The 20,788-nt window shown below is 45.1% G+C and overlaps 1 protein-coding gene across 1 annotated transcript in view; it reads left to right on the top strand.

Moving 5' to 3' along the window:
• LOC114696251 (S-antigen protein-like) overlaps window positions 1-11,002 on the top strand; it is a 101,272-nt gene extending 90,270 nt beyond the window's left edge. The window contains exons 3-4 of the mRNA XM_037196925.1: window positions 5,141-6,037; window positions 10,809-11,002. Of these exons, the coding sequence (XP_037052820.1) occupies window positions 5,141-6,037; window positions 10,809-11,002 (1,091 nt within the window). The remainder of the gene's footprint in view (window positions 1-5,140; window positions 6,038-10,808) is intronic.
• Window positions 11,003-20,788: the final 9,786 nt, after the last annotated feature.

Genomic DNA, 20,788 nt, shown 5'->3' with positions numbered 1-20,788 from the left:
TCTTTTGGAGAATCCTAGAAATTCCAGGGCACCATTCAGTCTAGTGGAATAAACCTGTTAATTAGGCGTTTGGGGACACATCTGTTCTCCTACAGTAGCATCAAAGTTTTAGTTCTTACATTAAGATCTATGATGCACTTTGAGTTGACTTTGGTACAGGGTGAGAGATAGAATCTAGTTTTACTTTTCTACAACTGGATATTCAGTAACACTTGAAGAGGTCCTCTCTGTTCCCCACTGAAGGCGTTGATACTTTTGTCAAAGATTAGGTAGCTGTACTTGTATGGGTTTGTTCCTAGGTTCTCTAGTATATTCTGTTGGATCTGTATCTAGTTTTTGTCTGTTCCAAGGTGTTTTCATCATTATAGCTCTGTAGTATAGTTTGAGGTTAGATATTGTAATACCTCCAGTGTTAGTACTTACACTCAAGCGTCGATTTAGCTAATGCAGCATATTTATGCTCCCATGTGAATTTTAGAGTTGTTTTTTCTACTTCTGTGAAGAAGGTCATTTGGACTGTTGACTGGAATTGTATCAAAATGGTGTGTCCTATTTAGTGACATGGCCATTTCATAGCATTTATTCTGCCAATCCATGAGCACGGGAGGTCATTTCATATCCTAGAGTCTTCTATTATTTCTTCATTTGATATCTTAAGGTTTTCTTTGTAGAGGTCTTCCTCTCCTCAGTTAGATTATGTTTATTACTACATACTTAGGTTTTTTTTAAAATGAAGTTATTAGAAATGGGATTTTTCTCCCTGGTTTATTTCTCAATAGGTTTGTTATGGGCATAGAGAAAGGCTATTGATTTTTGTGTGCTGATATTTTACCCCGCTACTTGGCTTAAAATGCTCATCAGATTACAGAGTCTTCAGATAGATAATGTGGTAGTTTGAATATAAATCTCCCATAATCTCATAGGGAGTGGCACTATTAGTAGATGAGGCTATGCTGGAGTGGGTATGGCCTTGTTAGAGGAAATGTGTCACTGTGCAGGCGGGCTTTGAGGTTTCCTATGCTCAGGATACCTCCAAGTGTCTCAGTTGACTTCCTGTTGCCTGTAAGATGTAGGACTCTCAGCTACCTCTCCAATACCATGTCTGCCTGCATGCTGCCATGTTCCACCATGATGATAATGGACTAACCTCCAAAAATTTAAGTGAGCCACCCTAATTAAATGTTTTCTTTATAAGAGTTGCCATGGTCATGGTGCCTCTTCACAACAATAAAAAACCAAACTAAGGTAGATTCTTTCAGGTCTTTGCTGTACAGGATCATATAGTCTATTAACAGGGATAATTTGACTTTCTGGATAGGATTCTTCCAGCATAGGAAATATGAATAGACAAATGAGATTGGATCAAGTCAGAACTTCTGAGCAGGGCCTGGGTATACAGACCTAAAACCTAGCCATTCAGGTCGGAAGGTAGGAAGATTGCAAGTTCAAGACCTACATGGGTGACTTAGTGAGTTCTTGTTTCAAAACTGATGAGTGGAAATAAGATGGTCAAGGATGGAGCCCAGTGACAGAGTGCTTGCTCATTGTGCACAAGGCCCGATGCTCAGACCTCGTTACTGAAGGAGAATCAGAGAAAGCTCTGCATAGCAAAAGACACAATAAAGACCAAGACCACAGAAGGAGAAGGGATCTTCCAGGCATTCATCTCAGGTAGGGCACCAACATCTAGAGTACCTAAAGAACTCAGAAACTTTGGGCCTTGAGAGCTGGCGTGGTGATTAGGAGCACCCGGTGATCCTGCAAAGGACCTGGTTTTAGTTCCCAGCACAGACATCACAGCTCACAACTATCTGTAACTCTAGTTCTAGAGGATCAGAAACCCGCTTCTGGCCTCTCCAGACCTCTACTCATGAGATGTACATACACACATGCGGATAAACACATATAAAATTTTTAAAGATTTAAAACCTTAAAGAACAAAAGTTCCCATTAATAAAGATGCAACTTAGCCGAGCAAGCATTTTCAAGTGGGGAATTATAAAATAAAGTAATATAACAATGACATTTGGAATAAGATTAATAGACAAAGGAGCAGCACACACTGGTATATACGCATTTAGGGAAATTTCACACTCTTCTACCAAGAAAATGTTTCCTGGGAGAAATGTGTCTTACTGCTAGAAATCACATTAATTTAAAACTTGAAGGCAGCTGCTGTCCTTCAAGCCTATGAGGAATGGAGGTGAAAGAGTTGTATACAGAAAGAGCAGAGGTTTGAGGAGCACTGTGGTGAAAAGAAGTAAGGACCTGACCCGGGGGAGAGCAATGAGAAAGACACTTGAGATGTTCTAGTGTGTGTGCACAGAGGGTGGAGGTTCTCCACCAGAACGATACAGCACGGAACAGATGCAGAACTCAACCTTCCTCTACTGAAGGAGAGGAGGAAGAGTCTGGTTTTGCTCCCAGTTTGAGGATGCCGTCCCACGGAAGGGAAGGCATGGAGGTGGCAGCAGCAGCAGCTGTGGCTGTGGCAGCAGGCACTTGCTCACATCTCGCTGTGTCAGGAACCAGAGAAAGGAGCACGCTAGTGTTCAAGGCTTTCTCCTTTTTCCCTTTCCATTCAGTCCAGGACTCTGATGCCGCCCACACTCAGGGAAGTGTATTAGTTCTACCGGGAAGCACCCTGGAAGACACACTCAGAGTATTTCCTGGGAGATCTAAACCCAGTCAAGCTGACAATGATGATTTCCCAGCACAATAGCTGGAGAAAAGTGGGCATAGCTGTTTGTCTTCTTGATGCACAGGTGCCCTGAAGTGAAACCATTAAGAGGTCTAATTAGATGGAGTGACTGACTGAACACTAGACATCATTCTAGAAGATATCTATAATATGCAAAATAATATGAGTTATATTAAAGTCTTGATTAGCAATTGGAAATCAACATTATTTAAAAACCTGCCAGTATGAAAACATGAATAGCATTTTATAGACATCATCAACACCTTGGTGATATTAGTGAGTTATGAATATGTTTCACACATCATGAGCATCTGTAATGAAGAGAGTTAGGACATCTTTCTGTTGCCAAATTCTGTCACGCCTCTGAATTCCTAGTGATTGTGGAGGAGCAGGTCAAAGTACTCTTTTTACTCCTTTGGATGGATGACCTGAAATGTGCTTTGCCTGGTTATGTGTTTTCTCGTACACCTACTTCTGAATTCTCTGTCTCTAGTGTCCTCATGCCTTAGTACCACATTTTCCAGGCTTCAAGGACAAGTGGGGTCCCAGTTACACCATCTTCTCTTCCTTGGGACCATGCCATCTTCCTGGGATCCTCTATGCTCCTAAGGTGACCTGCACAATAAATCTCACTGTGAAGTTAGATTGGAGAATCTCTATGAATGTCTTGTGACGTTCCAAGGACAGGAAAGCACGCCACTCTCATAAAACGATCATTTGGATTTATTTTGAGGCAGCATCACACATGTTACCCACAATCTGTTTCTAATTCATTAAAATATTTTTATTTTACTTTAAAGGCTCTGTGGGCTGATAGCTTGCTCTCACAGGATAGCCTCCCCGGCGGGGAGGGTGCAGCTGCTCCAGGTAGAGTCGCTCATGCTTGATTATGTATATCACCGTGCACTGTGTTTATAAATTATGTTTATTGTGTTATAATTAGTAGTGCTAACAGCACATAATATCAATAAGGTTGTTAAATATGTAAATAATAAATAATGGCAATATCAATGCCGCCATGCGGCTCTCAGCAGCGTGCACATTCAGTCAGCCTAGGTCCACATTTCTCATCGTCAGTGAGACATGGAACAGAGCCAATCACTGGATTGCTGAGCACAAAAGCCAAGTGCAGAAGTTGTATGTGAATTTGCTTAATCGGTGGAAAGGGCAAACATACACACACATTATTTTCTTAAGAAATTGAGAATTGCTATGCACTGTGGCAGACTTTACAAAACAGTGGACTTTGGGAAATTGAGAAGCAGATTTGGGGCAGGGAAAGGCCTGTTCAGCTTCCCTTGCGAATGGCATCTGTTAAAACGTCCTGGCATAGCAGCCCTGTACTCCCAGTAAATGCCTGTGGAGAAGGGGAAAGCATGCACACTGAAACTCTTCCCAAGAGCAAAGACTCTACAGTGCACACAAAAGCTTTGGGGTAACATTTTGTTGGCTGCACTAGAATTGAAACAGTTAAAGGACACATTGATGGGTAAACTTAATTGATAGAATCTCAAGTCACTCTGCAGGGACCCACTGTGGCGCTAAGGACAAGGACACACACCCAAGTGGTCACAGGTACAAATAGGGCATGTAGATTGAGATCATTTGTGAAAAGTGGGTGAGGAAGTGTGTGGGGTGGGGTGCCCTTGCCTGCAGGAGAAGAGAACGAGGATAGCATGACTAGAAGAGAAACAGCAGATGCTAAGGTCTATTTCACCAGGAAAACAAATGAGTGTAAGGGGCTTTGGTGTCTTGTGCATCCCAACCACAATGCAAGGATGACAATTATACAGTGCATGGGAAAGGCCAGAGTTGACATCAGCCAGAAATGATTTGAGGCACTGATCAAGAGGGGAATTCATAAGGGAGAATCAAGAAATGGAAAATTCTCAGACGTGATAAGATGTCTAGCTGAACCAGAAAAGAATTATTTATAAAAAAAAAAAAAGAACAAAACAAAATAAAATAAGTAGGAGGGGAGACCCAGTAATGATACCCCCGGGAAAACTGTGCTGAGCAGAGAGGTCCTGTGGGCTGAGAATAGCATGGTGGTACCAGGTCTCCACTCTTCAATTTGAGCTAATAATTAGCAGAAACTCAAAAAAAAAAATCATTCAGTATGAAGGACAAAATCCAAGATGAACAAAAGGCTAAAGTCATCTTGAAAAAAACAGATTAAGTTTGAAGGAAGTTTAAATGTCCACTGATAGCCATGGAGGTGGAGTCAGATGCTGTATCTTCAATCAGACTCTGTAAAGATAGGGTGTGAAGAGGTCAGAAACACCCACTGAAAACCTAAAATACGGCCGTGATAATTCAGAAATTATCACCAGATTGAAACAGTATCCGCAGAATTCTGAAAGGAGCAGAGCAAACACACAGTCCCAGAATTAAGGAAGTGGGAATGAGAGGGCAGTTCCAGGAGCTCCAGTACCCCAGGGCCACAGTACCCCAGGAGCATCAGTACCCCAGGAGCACTGGTACCCCGGGAGCATCAGTACCCCAGGAGCACAGTACCCCAGGAGCCCCAGTACCCCAGGAGCATCAGTACCCCAGGAGCTCTGGTACCCCAGGAGCACTGGTACCCCAGAGCCACAGTACCCCAGGAGCACAGTACCCCAGGAGCACAGTACCCCAGGAGCATCAGTACCCCAGGAGCTCCAGGACCCCATGAGCCCCAGTACCCCAGAGCCCCAGTACCCCAGGAGCATCAGTACCCCAGGAGCATCAGTACCCTAGGAGCTCCAGTACCCCAGGAGCTCCAGTACCCCAGGAGCACAGTCCCCAGAGCCACAGTACCCCAGGAGCACTGGTACCCCAGGAGCACTGGTACCCCAGGAGCACTGGTACCCCAGGAGCACTGGTACCCCAGGAGCACTGGTACCCCAGGAGCACTGGTACCCCAGGAGCACTGGTACCCCAGGAGCACTGGTACCCCAGGAGCACTGGTACCCCAGGAGCACCGGTACCCCAGGAGCACTGGTACCCCAGGAGCATCAGTACCCCAGGAGCACAGTACCCCAGGAGCACCAGTACCCCAGGAGATCCAGTACCCCAGAGCCATAGTACCCCAGGAGCCCCAGTGCCCCATGAGCCCCAGTACCCCAGGATCATCAGTACCCCAGGAGCACTGGTACCCCAGGAGCATCAGTACCCCAGGATCATCAGTACCCCAGGAGCACCAGTACCCCAGGAGCACCAGTACCCCAGGAGCCCCAGTACCCCAGGAGCCACAGTACCCCAGGAGCACTGGTACCCCGGGAGCATCAGTACCCCGGGAGCACCAGTACTCCAGGAGCACTGGTACCCCAGGAGCACAGTACCCCAGAAGCACTGGTACCCCAGGAAATCCTCCTGAGTTATGCAATGGAGGTCCAGAAAATAAGAACTTAAACACCCAGAAGGAAAATAAGTTCAGTGATCGAATGTCATGTCCTACCGCAATGAGTGGAAATAGTGTTACAAGACATGGCATGGCAGCTTTCAGAGAAATGGGCACAATGGGAAAACTTCACACAACCACAGAAAATCACAATGCAAGTCACACAAAAGCTAAGAGCGGGATTACCATTGGGCATGCCACAGGATCTGGTGCCACCAAAAGTAATGAGCAAATATTACTGGAGCAAATTACTTCCCACCTAGGACTCTAAACCTACTAGACTACTAACCAAGTGTGAGGACAAACAAGAAAAGTGCTGATAAAATCATCCAGCGTCCCCCAAGTCCAGCAGTGTACTCAGGAAACACGGTCATTTCAATGAATCATAATCTTAAAAGGATTTTTTTTAAACTTTTAAACACATGAACTAAAACAGCTGAGCAAACTCAAGCCTTAAGTAAAAGGCCTAACAGTAAGGCCTTCTACACCATTAATAAATGAATAACCAGGCATGTTTACCTATAAATCCGCAGTAAACAGGATAGATGCTCAATTTCTTTCCTAAATATAGAATGTTATTTGTATCACTCAGTTGAAAACTAAAACTCAGAAAGAAATAATTTCATAATCATTTGTAAATATAGACTGAAGGTCTCACTTAAGCCTTTAAAAATGAAATAAATAATACTTATAAGAATCATTCTTGCATGTGCCTGTGTGTAATGTTTATGTGGGTACCCACATGTACATGCATATGTGTGTAAATGTATGTGGGTGCCAATCATCCTCAGTAGCTACTTCACTTTTGTTTTTGAGCCAGAGTCTCTCACTGACCCTGGAACTCACTGATTGGTGGGGCTAGACCACCAACAAGTCCCACTGACCCCCTGTCTTTTATGCACAGGCCTGGGATTACAGCCACACACCTCCATGCCTAACTTTCATACATAGGTTTTGTGATCAAACACAGGTCCTCATGCTGTGTGGCAAGTAGCCTACCAACTGAGCCATCTACTCAGCCCCCCAAGACTCATCACCAAGCAGGGTTTGTTCAAACAACATGGGGAAATCAAGTAGATGAGTTAAAATTCCTAAAGGCTCAAACTGACACTGTTTCTCAAGCTCTGGTCAAGGCGCCCAACCGATGGAAATAAGCGGAAACTTAAAAACCAGATTTGCGATAAATCAGCATCATGTAGGTGAGTTGGGGCAGCTGCTGATGTCCTTGAACTTCAGAGATTATCATATGAAGCAAGTTGTGCTGGGCGGCTGGACAGACAGACCTACTCTTTCCCAGACAGCATCCTCTATCAGTTCTCTGTGATGGTTAATGCCGATTGTCAGCTCGACAGGGTCTAGAATTACCTAGGTGACAAAGCTCAGAGCCTGTGTTTGAGGAAATTTCTCGATTGGTTAATTGAAGTGGGAGTCACCATTCTAGGGGCTGTGGTCCTGGTGGCTGGGGTCCCGGGGGCTGGGGTCCCAGGGGCTGGGGGCTGGGGTCCCAGGCTGAACAGAAGTATGAGTTGAGTACCAGCATTCATCTCTTTCTGTCTCCTGACTGCAGCTGCAAAGAGACATCTACCCCAAGATCCCTCACCACAATGGACCACATTCTCAAACTGTAAGATAAAATAAATGCTCCCTCCTTGTGTTTCCCTGGTCAGGTATTTGTCTCAGTGATGAGAAAAAATGACATCACATTCCCCTTTTGTTTCGAGTTTAGCATTTATGGTTCCTCCAAATGAAGATTCGTGTGGCTATTATTTGTTTGTTTGTTTGTTTGTTTGTTTATTTAGGTCCAGTCTATATCTTTTACTACTATTTTTTTCCAATGGGCTATAAGTTTATAGTGAATGTGCTCCAGTAGCACAGGCTAGAATGAAGTATGCTTCTCTAGGTGCATCAGGGGCTGCAGTTGAACCCAGGTGCCTTCTCTTTGGCATCCTTTCCTTTACCTGTTTTAGGAAGCCATCTTGGCTCTCAGAGCGCTCACAATGCTCAACATGTGTATCTTAGCATTTCTAGTACAGTGATAAAGACACCATGGCTATAAACATCTTGGGAAGGGATGGGCTTATTTCTGCTTACAGTTTCACACCACAGTCCATCATCAAAGGAAATCAGGACAGGAACTCAAACAGCAGGAACCTGGAGGCAGGAGCTGATGCAGAGGCCCATGGAGGGGTGCTGCTTCTGGCTCACTCCTTGTGGCTTGCTCAGTTTGCTTTCTTATAGAACCCAGGATCACAAGGACAGGGGTGGCCCCACCCACAATGGGCTGGCCCTTTCTAATCAATTACTAATTAAGAAAATGCACCACAGCCTTGCCCACAGACCAATCTTGTAGATGCATTTTCTCAATTGAGTTTCCCTCTTCCCAGAGATGACCACAGTTTGTGTCAAGTTGACATAAAACTAGCCAGCACAGCACACTAACACTCTTGGCAAGGATCCTACCCTTAACTTGCTTGTTTACAATGATGCCCATGCTGAGCGACCTTGCATCCTCTTCCCGTTTTTGATGAGTCTTTTCCTGAATGTCTACAATTGAACCCTTCTTGTAGATCTGTGTGTGTGACCAAAGGAACAACTCCATGTTTCCTGAGAGGCCTAGAGAATGTGTACCAGGGGCTTCTCTTTTACTTCGTGCTTGTCATTTTGAAAAATCACTAGAAGATGGCTGCCATGGCCAAGAAAAGGCTTCTGCTGCTTTCTAGAGAACCTTTCCATCAGTGGCATTTATAGTAAGTAGCTTTCAGGAAGTCGGGTTCCCCACCTTCTTGTGTTCCCATGTGGGCGTCACTGTGCACTCAGAGCAGCTCTAAGAGCTGGCTGTAGATGAAACCATGCAAGTAATTCTACACTCGACGGTACAGGGAGAGTGAGGTGTGATAAAAATAGCATCTCAAATTAGTGAAACGGGAAGAGTATCCAACCACCAGGAGTATGAGTGTGTGTGTGCAGCCGGAATCACGGGCCCCCATCCATTGTATTAATTTACCCAGGGGGAAATTAGAAGCTTCATTGTTACATACAATGGCAATTTCTTTTTATCTTATTTTGGGCATACTAGACTGCTACCTACCCCATCTATCTAAGATGGAGCAGGAAGGATAAGCAAAGAGGGGTCTTAATCAAAAGGGCTCAAGAAGGGATGTGACACAATGGTTCGCATTCAGCATCAAGTCTGGATTGATTTTGGGGAGAGGGTGATGTTCTTTACTTATGTTGTGACACATCAACCTCTTTTGCTCTGGGCAAAACCAGAAATCCCCCTGTGGCAGTGTCTACTTGGGAAATGTCAAAAGTGTGTTCCTTAATGAGATTAAAGGTTCAGCCAGAGAGAATCAGTTAACTGTATTATAGGCATGTTGATATTGCAACTGTTGAAAATCTTATTTAAAAAAGAAAAAAATGTCCAATAGTGTCTGTTGCATTCATTGCTAACCGTGATACTGTATCACCTGTCCAGGGATGTATTCTGGTCTAGTGTGGGAGGATGCTGAGCTGATGGTTTGAAAATATATCCAACATTTATGTCTTTGTATCTGTGAGTAAAATTAGTTCCTATTGTTTTTCCAATGTAAAGGGGAAAGGTCAAAGCTTGTAGAGGCACGTGGATGATAAATTCTAACTTTGATCTCCATTGGGAAAGATGTTGTCCAAGAAGTCTACCCATGCAATATGTTTCAGAAGTGGGATAAATGTGAAAAAAAAATGGTGGTAAAACCTGACTAAAAGAAATATTTTATACTCAAATCCTCCTGAATATAAAAATCATAGAAAACATGGATCAAGACAATAATAAAGTTAAGCATTGTGTGTAGCTATACACAATGTATTAATGTATACTACGTGCACTAGAAAAAAGGAGAAGAAAAACTCCAAACAACTGGAACTGCATATCTCATGATGACAGACCCAGGAGTTATTTTCCTTCTTTTAAAGCACATTTTAGTATAATATTCTAAATGATGTATGAAATTTATAATAAAAAAAAGCTTGTTAAAATCCTGATGTACTTATCTGTTCATGAAGTGACCATCTCTGTAATCATGGAAGGAAGATTTGAGGTTAGAACTTGTGTACCCTGTGATAACTTCTCAAATTCCCAAAAGTAGCAATGGGTTCCACTCCCTTATGCACATCATACCTCATCACTACCACTGGGTCATTAATAATCCTGGTTTACCATCTAGGGCTTCTTCCTCACCCCAAGCCATGTGGCAGGGAATTATTTTAATTAGGGATTTCATGTGCATTCCAAACACCTCCATTCTCTCTCCCTCCCTCCTTCCCTCCTTCCCTCTCTCTTATACACACACACACACACACACACACACACACACACACACACACACACATATATATAATCTTTGTGGAGGGGAGTGTGGATGAGTGAATGCTCACATATGTGTGTTGAGCGGATGCTCAGTCACAGAGGCAAAGGCTGAAGTCGGCATTCCTCTTTTTGATCATTTCTTTTTTGTTGCTGTCCTTTGAGACAGAGACCCTCCCTAACCCTGAGCCTCACTTGCAACAGAGACCCTCTCAAACCCTGAGCCTCATTTGAGACAGAGACCATCCCTAACCCTGAGCCTCACTTGCAACAGAGACCCTCTCAAACCCTGAGCCTCATTTGAGACAGAGACCTTCCCTAACCCTGAGCCTCACTTGAGACAGAGACCCTCCCTAACCCCCGAGCCTCACTGTTTCCATCAGACTGGCTGACACCGTTTGCACCAGGCTGGCTCCTGGTGAGGCCCTGGGGCCAGCTGATCTGTACCTCTGCCATTGCTGAGGTTACAGACATGTGCTGCTGTGCCCAGCTTTCCGAGGGTTCTGGACATCTAAACCCAGGTCCTCACGCTTGCGCAGCCATCATTGTATCCACTGAGCTGGTCCCTGTGCCCTGAGTTCTTTTGTGTGCAGTGCTTACTAGGCCCACACTCCTAGGGGAAGGGGTGTGAAAGACAAGTGTGTCTTCCCTGGCAACTGCCTGGTCTGAAGCACTCCGCTGTGCTCCTTCCCCGTCTGAGGCTGCCGTGATGTAGTAGAAATGTTGCCCTAAACGCGGCGTCTGCCGTGGTCCTTGAACCGCCCGCACGCCTCCTTGCGTTATCCGTCCCTTGGTCCAGGAAGGGACGGGAAGAAGTGCCATGTGGCAGCCACATGAAAGCGAAGAAGGAATGGAAGCTTCAGATGCTAAGGTGGCTTGTGACAAATTCTTAGACACAGTGACACACCACATGGCTGAGATTCTTTACCCGCAGCACATGTGGAGAACTCTCAACAGTGGAAACGCTTCTGAGAAGCCGCTATGTGATATCACCGAGGTTTGGGGGCTCCGTGTGGGAAAGACAGGCTTCCTTTGCATGGCTTGCTAATATTTTCTCACCCACAAATCATTTTGATTCCTACGTTCTTCCACTCTCTCAAACCAGGATTTCTTGAAGGAAAACACCCAGACACACATAGACACACATACACACACACACACACACACACACACACACACACACACGAACACACATATGCTCACACACATACATGTGCACATTAAAACACGTAAAAACATGTGCCCCCCACAAACACACTTATGCATACACACACATACACACATACAAGCACACACAAACACAATCAGTTTCAAGCAACACATCTAGTCACTTCCAGATATAGTCTTCCCTATCCTCAATGGGCCACTTTCTGGCCCAAAGGGAAAATTCCCAACTGGTATCTCAGGGACTCCATGGAAAGGGTTCAAAAAGTAATAATTTCTACGGTTATATGTTGAGGACTTCTGTACAATGTACTGTTAAGGAAAAAAATCATGAACAGGCATCTTTTCCTTGCTAATCTCTTCCCATTTACCCACTCTCTAAAGGAAAACCATGGAGCTCAAGTCTCATGTTTAAAAGAACAAATTACTTTATTTTTGTTTATGCATGTATGTATCCATATGGGTGTGGCGGTTTGAATGAGAATGGCCCCACAGGCTCATATATTCGAATTCTTGGTCACCAGAGAGTGGAACTGTTTGAAAGGATTACAAGGATTAGAAGATGTGGCCTTGTTGGGGAAACGTGTCACTTTGTGGTGTGCACTTTGTGGTTTCAGAAGCCTACACCAGGCCAGGCCTAGCCTGCCCCACACCCCCCTCTCTCTGTCTATCTGTCTGTCTTTCTCTTCTGCCTGCAGATCAGAATGCATGGATCTCAGCAACTTCTCCAGCATGCTTCCATGCTCTCCACCGTGACCCTAATAGACTAAACCTCTGGAACTCTAACTCGGTCCCCAAGTGAATGTTTTTATTTATAAGAGCTGCCGTGGCGGTGGTGTCTCTTCGCAGCAGGAGAACAGTGAGCACAGGTGCCCACAGAAGCCAGAAGAGAGTGTCCACTCTCCTCAATTCTTAGTTACAGGTGGCTGTGAGCCTCCTGATGTGGGTGCTGGGATCCTAGCCTCCATCCTCTGAAAGAACAGCAATTCCTCTTTACCACGGAGTCACCTTTCCAGCCCCCAGGACTCGGTTCTTGATTCTTTTCTCTTTCTAAACTTGCAGCATGGTAGAGCTTCCAACACAGCCTGCATGTCCGAGTTCCCAACATGTCTCCTGTCACATCTTTCTCCCGAATGCCTCAATTAACTGGGAATGCTAGCGTAAATAGCTTGCATGTCCAAACAGTGTCTCACAAGTAATGAGCCAGAGGCCAGGGTCCTCCACTTTCCCTCGGAGCAAGCAACAAAGGCAGTCATTCTGTCTTGGGCACTCCAGTCCTTTCCTCCTCCTCCAAGATTCCTCAGACAAATCATCAGCAAACCACTCCTCCAAATTCAACCTGCAGCTAGAAATGAACCAGTGTCCACCATGAGTCCCCCTCTCTCTTCACTTCCATTTTATGAGACTCCCGACACATGTGCATCGGTCTTTGTCATGGCCCCTATAGTCCTCATGATTGGATGTATCAGGCTTTTTCTCTTAGGTCACCGACCAGCTCCCAAATCATGACACAGAGACTTATTATTAGTTTTGAGTGTTCGGCCAAGCTTAGGCCCATTTCCAACTAGCTCCTTTAACTGATATTAACCCGTTTCTGTTTATCTACCTTTTGCTTGGGGCCTTTTGACTTTTCTTACTTTCTCACTGCCCCTATGTCTGGCTGGCTGAGGGCTGCCTGGCTTCTGGCCCCAAGTGTCTCCCTCATTCTCTCCTCCTCCTTCTCTTGTTCTTCCCTTTCTTTCCCCGAGCCTAGATTTCTCTTCCTATTTATTCTCTCTGCCTGCCAGCCCCTGTCTATCCTCCCTCTGCCTAGCTATCAGCCATTCAACTCTTTATTAGACCAATCAGGTGCCTTAGGCGGACAAGGCACAGCAAATGCAACACATCTTTTACATAATGAAACAAATACAGCATAAACAAAAGTAACACACCCTTACACAATTAAAGCAACATCCTACAGCATAAACAAAGGTAACACATCTTTGCCTAGTTAAAATAACATTCCACAACAGTTTGCACCTCTCATTCTGTGTCTGTCCCATACATCTTCACTCTGGCTCCATGTTTTTGCTGAGTTTGCCCACATGCTTTCAGGACCTTTGCATTGCTGACTCCCCAGATTATAATACCTCCCCAAAATTTGTATGTTCAAAGCCCTTGAATTGCTCCCTGCCCCCTGGATGCATGCAATCCCTATTGTGCCTCTTTTCTAAAAAAGAAAAACAACAACAAAAAAAAAAACCTCTCCAGCTTCAAATGCTTGTGTCCTCTATGTCTTATTGTTTACCATTAGCGTATAATGTATTGCTTTCCCTCACCACAGAAAGCGAGCTCTGTAGAGACAGCATTTTCCTGTTCTGGTTTGGTTTGACGTCTTCCCTGACACATTTTAAAGGATCTGGACTGAGTAGTGCTGAACCGTAATATATTCCCAATATCTGCTTAATGTGGGAAGAGACTCCCTAAAACGACATCTTAATCACTCTAAATATGCAGATTCCAGAAAGGGAGGTTTTTAGTGCTAAAAGTAACCCACCCCATGTGTATGAGCCTGGGACTTAGAGAAGATGTTCTTGGAGAAACTGAATGTTACAGCACCTAGACAGAACAGCTGCCTAGCAGAGTGGGTGACATACGAGCTTGACAAGAGGTCTATGAAGGTATCATAGGAAACACCAGGATGCTACCCTGTACAATAAGGCACACACACCAAATGATAGATATGAGCTCATGTTCAGGAATCTGTACAACCATAATTACATACACTAGGTCATATGCAACAGGCCACACGTAGGCTACCCAATACACTAGACCCTGTACAACAGACCATGCAGGCCATGTCAAATACACTAGGCTACCTGCAATAAACCAGGAGCCAGAGGGAGTGTTGGATCTCCTGGAGTTTTAGTCATGAAGGTGCTCACGGGTTGTGTGGCGAGGAGGAAGGAGGCCCTGGAAATGTGATCTCAAGTCCTCAGATCAAAACCTGTCACCGAACCTGCCCTAGTTCACTGAAGAGTCCTCCATCACTTCAATCCTGGACACAGCCTGTGCACTGCACAGACCTCCTTCAGGCATTACTCTGAGGTACTTCTTTGGTCCACCTTCAAGCCGACTGACTCCAACAGGTCAACAATTGTTTGAACTAGCTCAGAAGGTCATTGCTTGGATAATCACAGCTACCTGCCTGGTGTTCCAAGGCACACATTCCCAGATGAACCCATAACTAACACGACATAATGGAAATACCCATCTCATGGTCATCTTGTGTCTGCCAGTGTGTGGTGTCACTCCAGATGGGAAATTAAAAAGCAACATGAAAAAAAAAATCCTCTTGAAAGCACCCTTTGGAAGTGTTCTGTTAGCCTGGTTACTGATACTCCAAGGTGCCCCAGCACCCCCAATCCGATGGGCTGAGGGACTCTCCTCCCACCTTAGAAAGAAGTCCATACATTACAACACTTCATTACAGCAAATGGCCGCTTGTTATTAATGCTGATGTTGATTGCGTGCATAAGCAGCAAGCACCCCTCCCTCCGCCTTGCCCTCTGCAGTAGTGGGCCACTTCCCTCTCAGAATCCCTATTCATTACAGTAGGTGGATCTCTGGAGCAATAGGCATGGAAGTCCCTGTTATTAATAGGGAAGTGGTGCTGCTTAAACTTGATTACCTTGTTTAATGAAGTGGTACCTTTATTTACAGGGTGACAGGGTGAATCCCATTACAGTCACCATAAATCAGCTTATAAAAATGGACACATGCTTCAGTAAAGCGATACGTTTGCACACTGAAAGATGAAGTAAGACACTGTTAATAAAAAAATACTGTTTTGAGATCAGCCCGGGAATTCAACTTTATGCCTGGCTTTCTAAAATCCCTCATGTTTTCTAGCCCAGGGATGCTGGATTTGATTGGTATCTTTCAGTGACTGAACCTCAACCTTCAACCTTCTTGCATGGACAACTGTGGACACAGATCTACTTTACACATGCAAACCTGCTCTAGGCTTTGGCTCCTGCAGAGGAGACTGAGGTTCACTGTGATGTCCTATCTACCAGGGACAGACAGAGACAACAGTTACTCTGGTCTCAGGGTTCTTCTAGTTTGTTTTTTTTTGTTCGTGTTCTGTATCTATCATACAAAACATGATGAGTATCTTTTCAGTCCCTTGGAAATTATGCGCATCCATGTAGGGTGAACCCTGTGTATAGTCACAATCACCATGATTATAAAGGCGGAAAAGGGGGTCTGCTGTGAAATTCACCAGGCAAGCACTAGAGTTGGTAAAGCTATCTCTTTGAGGTCATTGGGGGATCACCTCTGTGGTGGTTTGAATGAAAATGGCCCCCATAGGCTCGTATGTTTGAATACCTAGTCCCCAGTAGGTGGAACTGTTTGGGAAGGATTAGGAGGTGTGGCCATATTGAAGGAGATGTGTCACTGGGGACAGGCTTCAAGGTTTCCAAAAAGATTCACACCATCCCCAGTGGGCTCTCTCTCTGCCTCCTGCCTGTAGATCAAGATCCTAGTTTTAAGATGTTCCTACAGCCATGCCATCATGGACTCTAAACTTCTGAAACTAGAAGCTCAATTAAATTCTTTCTTTTCTACGTTGCCTTGGTCATGGTGTTTTGTCAGAGAACACACAATTCTTTTCTGTTTCCCACTAAGTCTGACCTGCCTAAAGCTACAGTTCTGGTGCAGTGGAAAGAGATGGAGTAGACATCCCTGGCTCGGATCTGGGTACACAGTTCCCAGCTGGATCCTGGTCACCCAAAGCCATGGTCTCTAGGCCCTGCTGTTCTAGGAGCTCATCGGAGTGAGGGAAGAGACATCAATAGTATCTGTCCAACCTAACAACCTGGCAGAAGTGATGGTGTGGGACTCACAGTCTTTGAAAGACCAATTGTTCAAAGGTGATGGAAGAGACACGGAAGAAAGGTACCTATGAGTCACTCTCGTGCATAGCCCAAACCAGCAGGGTAGCAAATGTGTGCTGCTTTCAAAGTGTATTCTCGCCAGATGGGCTGGACTTGCATTAAACAGCGACAGTACAAATGGATCTCAGTTTGTGGCTAGAGGTCGTCGTTTTGCCAGACTAACTCTATTATTTACTGGAGGTATGACTAACTTTTTTCTTCTATGAATTGGGAGTCATAACGCCTCACTTTCCAAGGTCAGCATGGAGCTTAAGTGAGCAACAAGAAAACCGAACGGCTGATACAGCTAGTCATGTAGAAAGGCAGTCTCAGTGGTCAGCCCTAAAACCATACATACACAAACAAAGAAAATAGACTTCACTCAGCACGCTGTGTTTATCTATTTGTATGTTTATAGCCATACATGAATGGAACAATGACGTTCAAGTCAAAGAAGGCTATCAATTTAAGAGTGAGGGGAGGCATGCGAAGAGTTGGAGGGGAGGAACTTGGGAGGGGCTGGAGAGATGAAAGGTGAGGTGGAAAGTGATGTAATTAAAAATTTATTTTAGAAGGTGCTTTCTCCCCTCCCTCCCTATCTTCCTTCTTCTGTCTTTTCCATCCTTCCTCCATCTCTCTCTCCTTCTACCCCTCATCTTTATCTCTACTGTTCGAATCTACACAGGATTTTTCCCAACACACACACACACACACACACACACACACACACACACACACACACACCAGGTTTGTGGATGGCACTCACTACACGCTGAAAATCCTTCTTTATGGGTCCAAAATAAGTGAAGAGACCAGTGTTTTGGGTGTCCCTGAAGTTTCAGTCTCCAGGAAGACAGTGGAGGGGTTCCTTGTTCTCAGAACAAATAGTAAACATAGGTAGCTTTCATTCTGCCTTTCTGGATTTTTCCACAGGCATATAGAGGACATAAACCTCCAGCCCCTGGGGCCTGGGGAAAGGGTAAGGGAGAGGTGTGGTCTGATTCTAAGCTTTGAGCATGTTTTAACTAGGACTCAGACCTACATTTCAAGTAGAATAATGGGGAGGATATGGGTGGGAAAAAAATCTTAGAAGTATCAGAGTGGAGTGATTTTGTTAACTTGAAAATTGATTTTGGATAACTTCATAACAATAATAAGGGAAGGCTGAGTATACAGCTCAGTGCTAGAGCTCTTGCCTAGCACAGCCTGACTACCATCCTTGACACTACATGACGATGATGATGCTTTTAAAAAAATGGAACATTATACACTCAAATCCATTTCAGACTCTGAAGTCCCTGGAGCACATGCTAGTGAAGGATCAGACCCTCCTTGAGTGCTCCCTGCTGCGTCCACCCTCTGCTGCTCAGAGAACTCTATTCCTGATATCCAGTCACTGACATACATTGGACATGCCTTTTTGTAGTAACAAAAAGCCTTGGGGGTTTCTCAATCTCTCTGGTAACTTTGATGTAAGCATGCACTAGATCTAAGGAAGTGTTCCCCAAATATGGAGGTCTGTTCTTCCATCTTGTGCCTAGAAGGATGTGCATGCAGCCAGAAGTGCAGTGTTCCATGGGAAAGGCACACACCAGCTACCTCTCTCCCAAGCCGCCATCTGCGTCTTGCCTTGCCCACGTAGTAAACTGGGACGCCTCCCAGCAGGTGTGGCTCTTTGGGGGTGGAGGGAGGGATGAATCCCGAGCCAGGTGGGCAGGGCAGAAGGAGCCTGCGCTGGAAGATCGATCGCATCTGCAGGTAGCAGCGTGTGAGTGACAGGTGTATCCTGACGCCACGTTGGCTGCCAATATGCTGTAAGACCACAGCAGCAACCGCTCCTCTCCAGGGAGCCCCGCCACTTCACTCTTCTGTCTCAGACATGAAAGAAATAATTCAGGTGCCGGGAAAGGATCTCGGATAAAAGAAAACATGGCAGCTTTGGTGGCATTGAGTTTGCCCTGAAGCAACAGCTTTGATATATTTTTTAAACATCTTTCTTTATGTTTACAATTAATCTATGATTATCTACAAACACTCTCCTGGCCTTTAGGGAACTCGAAGAAAAGAATACGGGCCCTTCCTTCTGGAGCATTCTTTTTAAGAAATACACTGAATATCATTTATAATGGCATTTGCATAGTCTTCCCATTTCCAAAGAACTTTCCCACACACAGACTAATTTTAGTTCACTTAATCTCACCACAGACATGGAAGGTTAGAACTTGAGGATTCTGCTCTCTCTCCTCTCATGAATGACACTGCTTCATTCAAAGAGGAAGTTGAACACATAATTCATCACTGAAATTTTCATGCCAACTTTTGGAGAATTCTCAAGCCACCCCTGCCTGCTAGCAGAGGCCTTGAAAGAAATATGAGGAAGTAAGAAACAGCAGAGCTGGGTGGTCCTTAGTTTGGATGGAATGCCACACTCTGCCACACACAGTGTGAGACTCGGGGTATCTCTATTCTGTCGCCCTTCTCAAGTGCATCTTTAACTTTGGAAGCCGCTTTGAGCATTTCAATCCACATTAAGTAGGAACAAATGTATGCGAAATTCCAGTTTATTTCAGTCTTTCATGCCATTCAGTTTAAAATGGAAAATATTTCACAGAATGTAGGTTTATAAGCTACGTATTATGGCCACTTACTATGGTAGCAAGAGTTGTCAACCTGATAGAATCTTAGAATCATGTGGGCTTCTGTGAGGGATTGCCTTGATTGCATTGGCTTGAGAAGATATGCCCACTGTGGGCGGCACCATTCCCTAGCTGGGACCTGGACTAGTAAATGGAGAAAGGGAGCTGAGCACCAGCATGCATCACTCCCTGCTTCTGATTGTGGATGTCACATGACTAGTGGCTTCAGGCTCCTGACGCCTTTACTTCCCCACCACCGTGGATGGTGCTCATGAGCTGTGGGCCAGAGCAGGCCTTTCTCCTTCAGGTTGCCTTTGTCACAGTATTTTTACCATAGTAAAAGGAAAATAAACCAAGACACCAGTCCCCATTTGGCACTCACAACTTCATTCTCCTGCCCTTAGTCTATAAAACTCAAAAGTTGCATCTTGGCTTCTGAGACCCTGCCTTCAGAAACACCTTGATAGCTGTCCTTGCTCACTCACACTGCTCAGAGCCGTAGGTTCAGCATGCTTCAGATGGAGAGCGGGTGACCCCTTGCTCCCACGGATTTCAGAGGCTGGCATCTCACCCCTCGGTCTGCTATAGCAGGTACCACAGAGAATAAGTTTGCTCATGTGCTTCTGACTGGGTGACATAGAAGTCTTTCCTGGAGAAGGCAACTGGAGGAAGTCAAGGAGAGCTGGCTACTGGGATCCTTAGAGGAAAGAGCACTCCTGGTTGCACTGCACAGTGCATGAGGGGGAAACACAGTCCTCACGTTCGGGGAAAGCAGGTGAAGTCCCAGATTTGCTGATTGCTTCCATCTTTCTCTCTGAGATCGATTAATCCCAACTGCAAAATGGGCATACAACCATTTAAAAGATCTATGATTTTTTAAAATATTTTTGCTAGTATTGGATATAAGGTGAACTAGGTGGAAAACAGTTTCTGATGAACATAAGCGATTCCTACTCCCCTCCTTCTTGGCATCCCCTCCCTTTGTTTCTTATAAACATGAAGCTGCGCTTTCTCTTGTACCCAGAGACTGGCATGCAAACACGATGAAGGCCTGACAGTCCCCTGCAACCATTTGTTTAATTAGATGTCCCCAATGCATAGCAATATGTTCTCCTCTCAACTCAGCTGCCTCCCCGAAGAAGTTTGCATTATTCCCACTTTCCCTGGGCCTGAGATGCCTGTCCATTGCTGGGTTTGTCAGGGAAGATGAGAACTGTTGCAGTAGGAAGGTGGTGAGATGCCGCAAGGCGTGAGTTAGGGGATGTCTTGGTCTCTCCCTCCCCAGGACCACACCTACTCTTCCCAAGGGTGTCCTTGACTAATGCAGAAAGTTTTACCTACAAGGCTTTCCTCTGCTTCTCCCAAGATGTATCCCAGTGACACCAATTTTCAGAAGACCCAGGACTCCTCCAGAGTGAGTAGAGATGGCTACTGACACCCTATTAGACAAGAGGAGCCAGTGCCGTGGGGCAAGCTTGGAGCCTCATCTGAGACCAGGAGCCACTCTCCCCAGAGGATGCTGTGGTTTTCCCCAAGCCTGCCTCCAATAAGGGGCTTATTTCCACCTCATTGCCATCTTGTTCTACTTCAAAGCTTTCTCTGTATGAAGAACAGGCTTGTGGAGTTGACTCCATCTCTTCTGTC

This window comes from Peromyscus leucopus, chromosome 19, assembly GCF_004664715.2.
Source record: "Peromyscus leucopus breed LL Stock chromosome 19, UCI_PerLeu_2.1, whole genome shotgun sequence".
Taxonomy (NCBI): Eukaryota; Metazoa; Chordata; class Mammalia; order Rodentia; family Cricetidae; genus Peromyscus; species Peromyscus leucopus.
The sequence above is the reverse complement of the archived record's forward strand: the minus strand, read 5'-3'. Positions and strand labels throughout refer to the sequence as shown.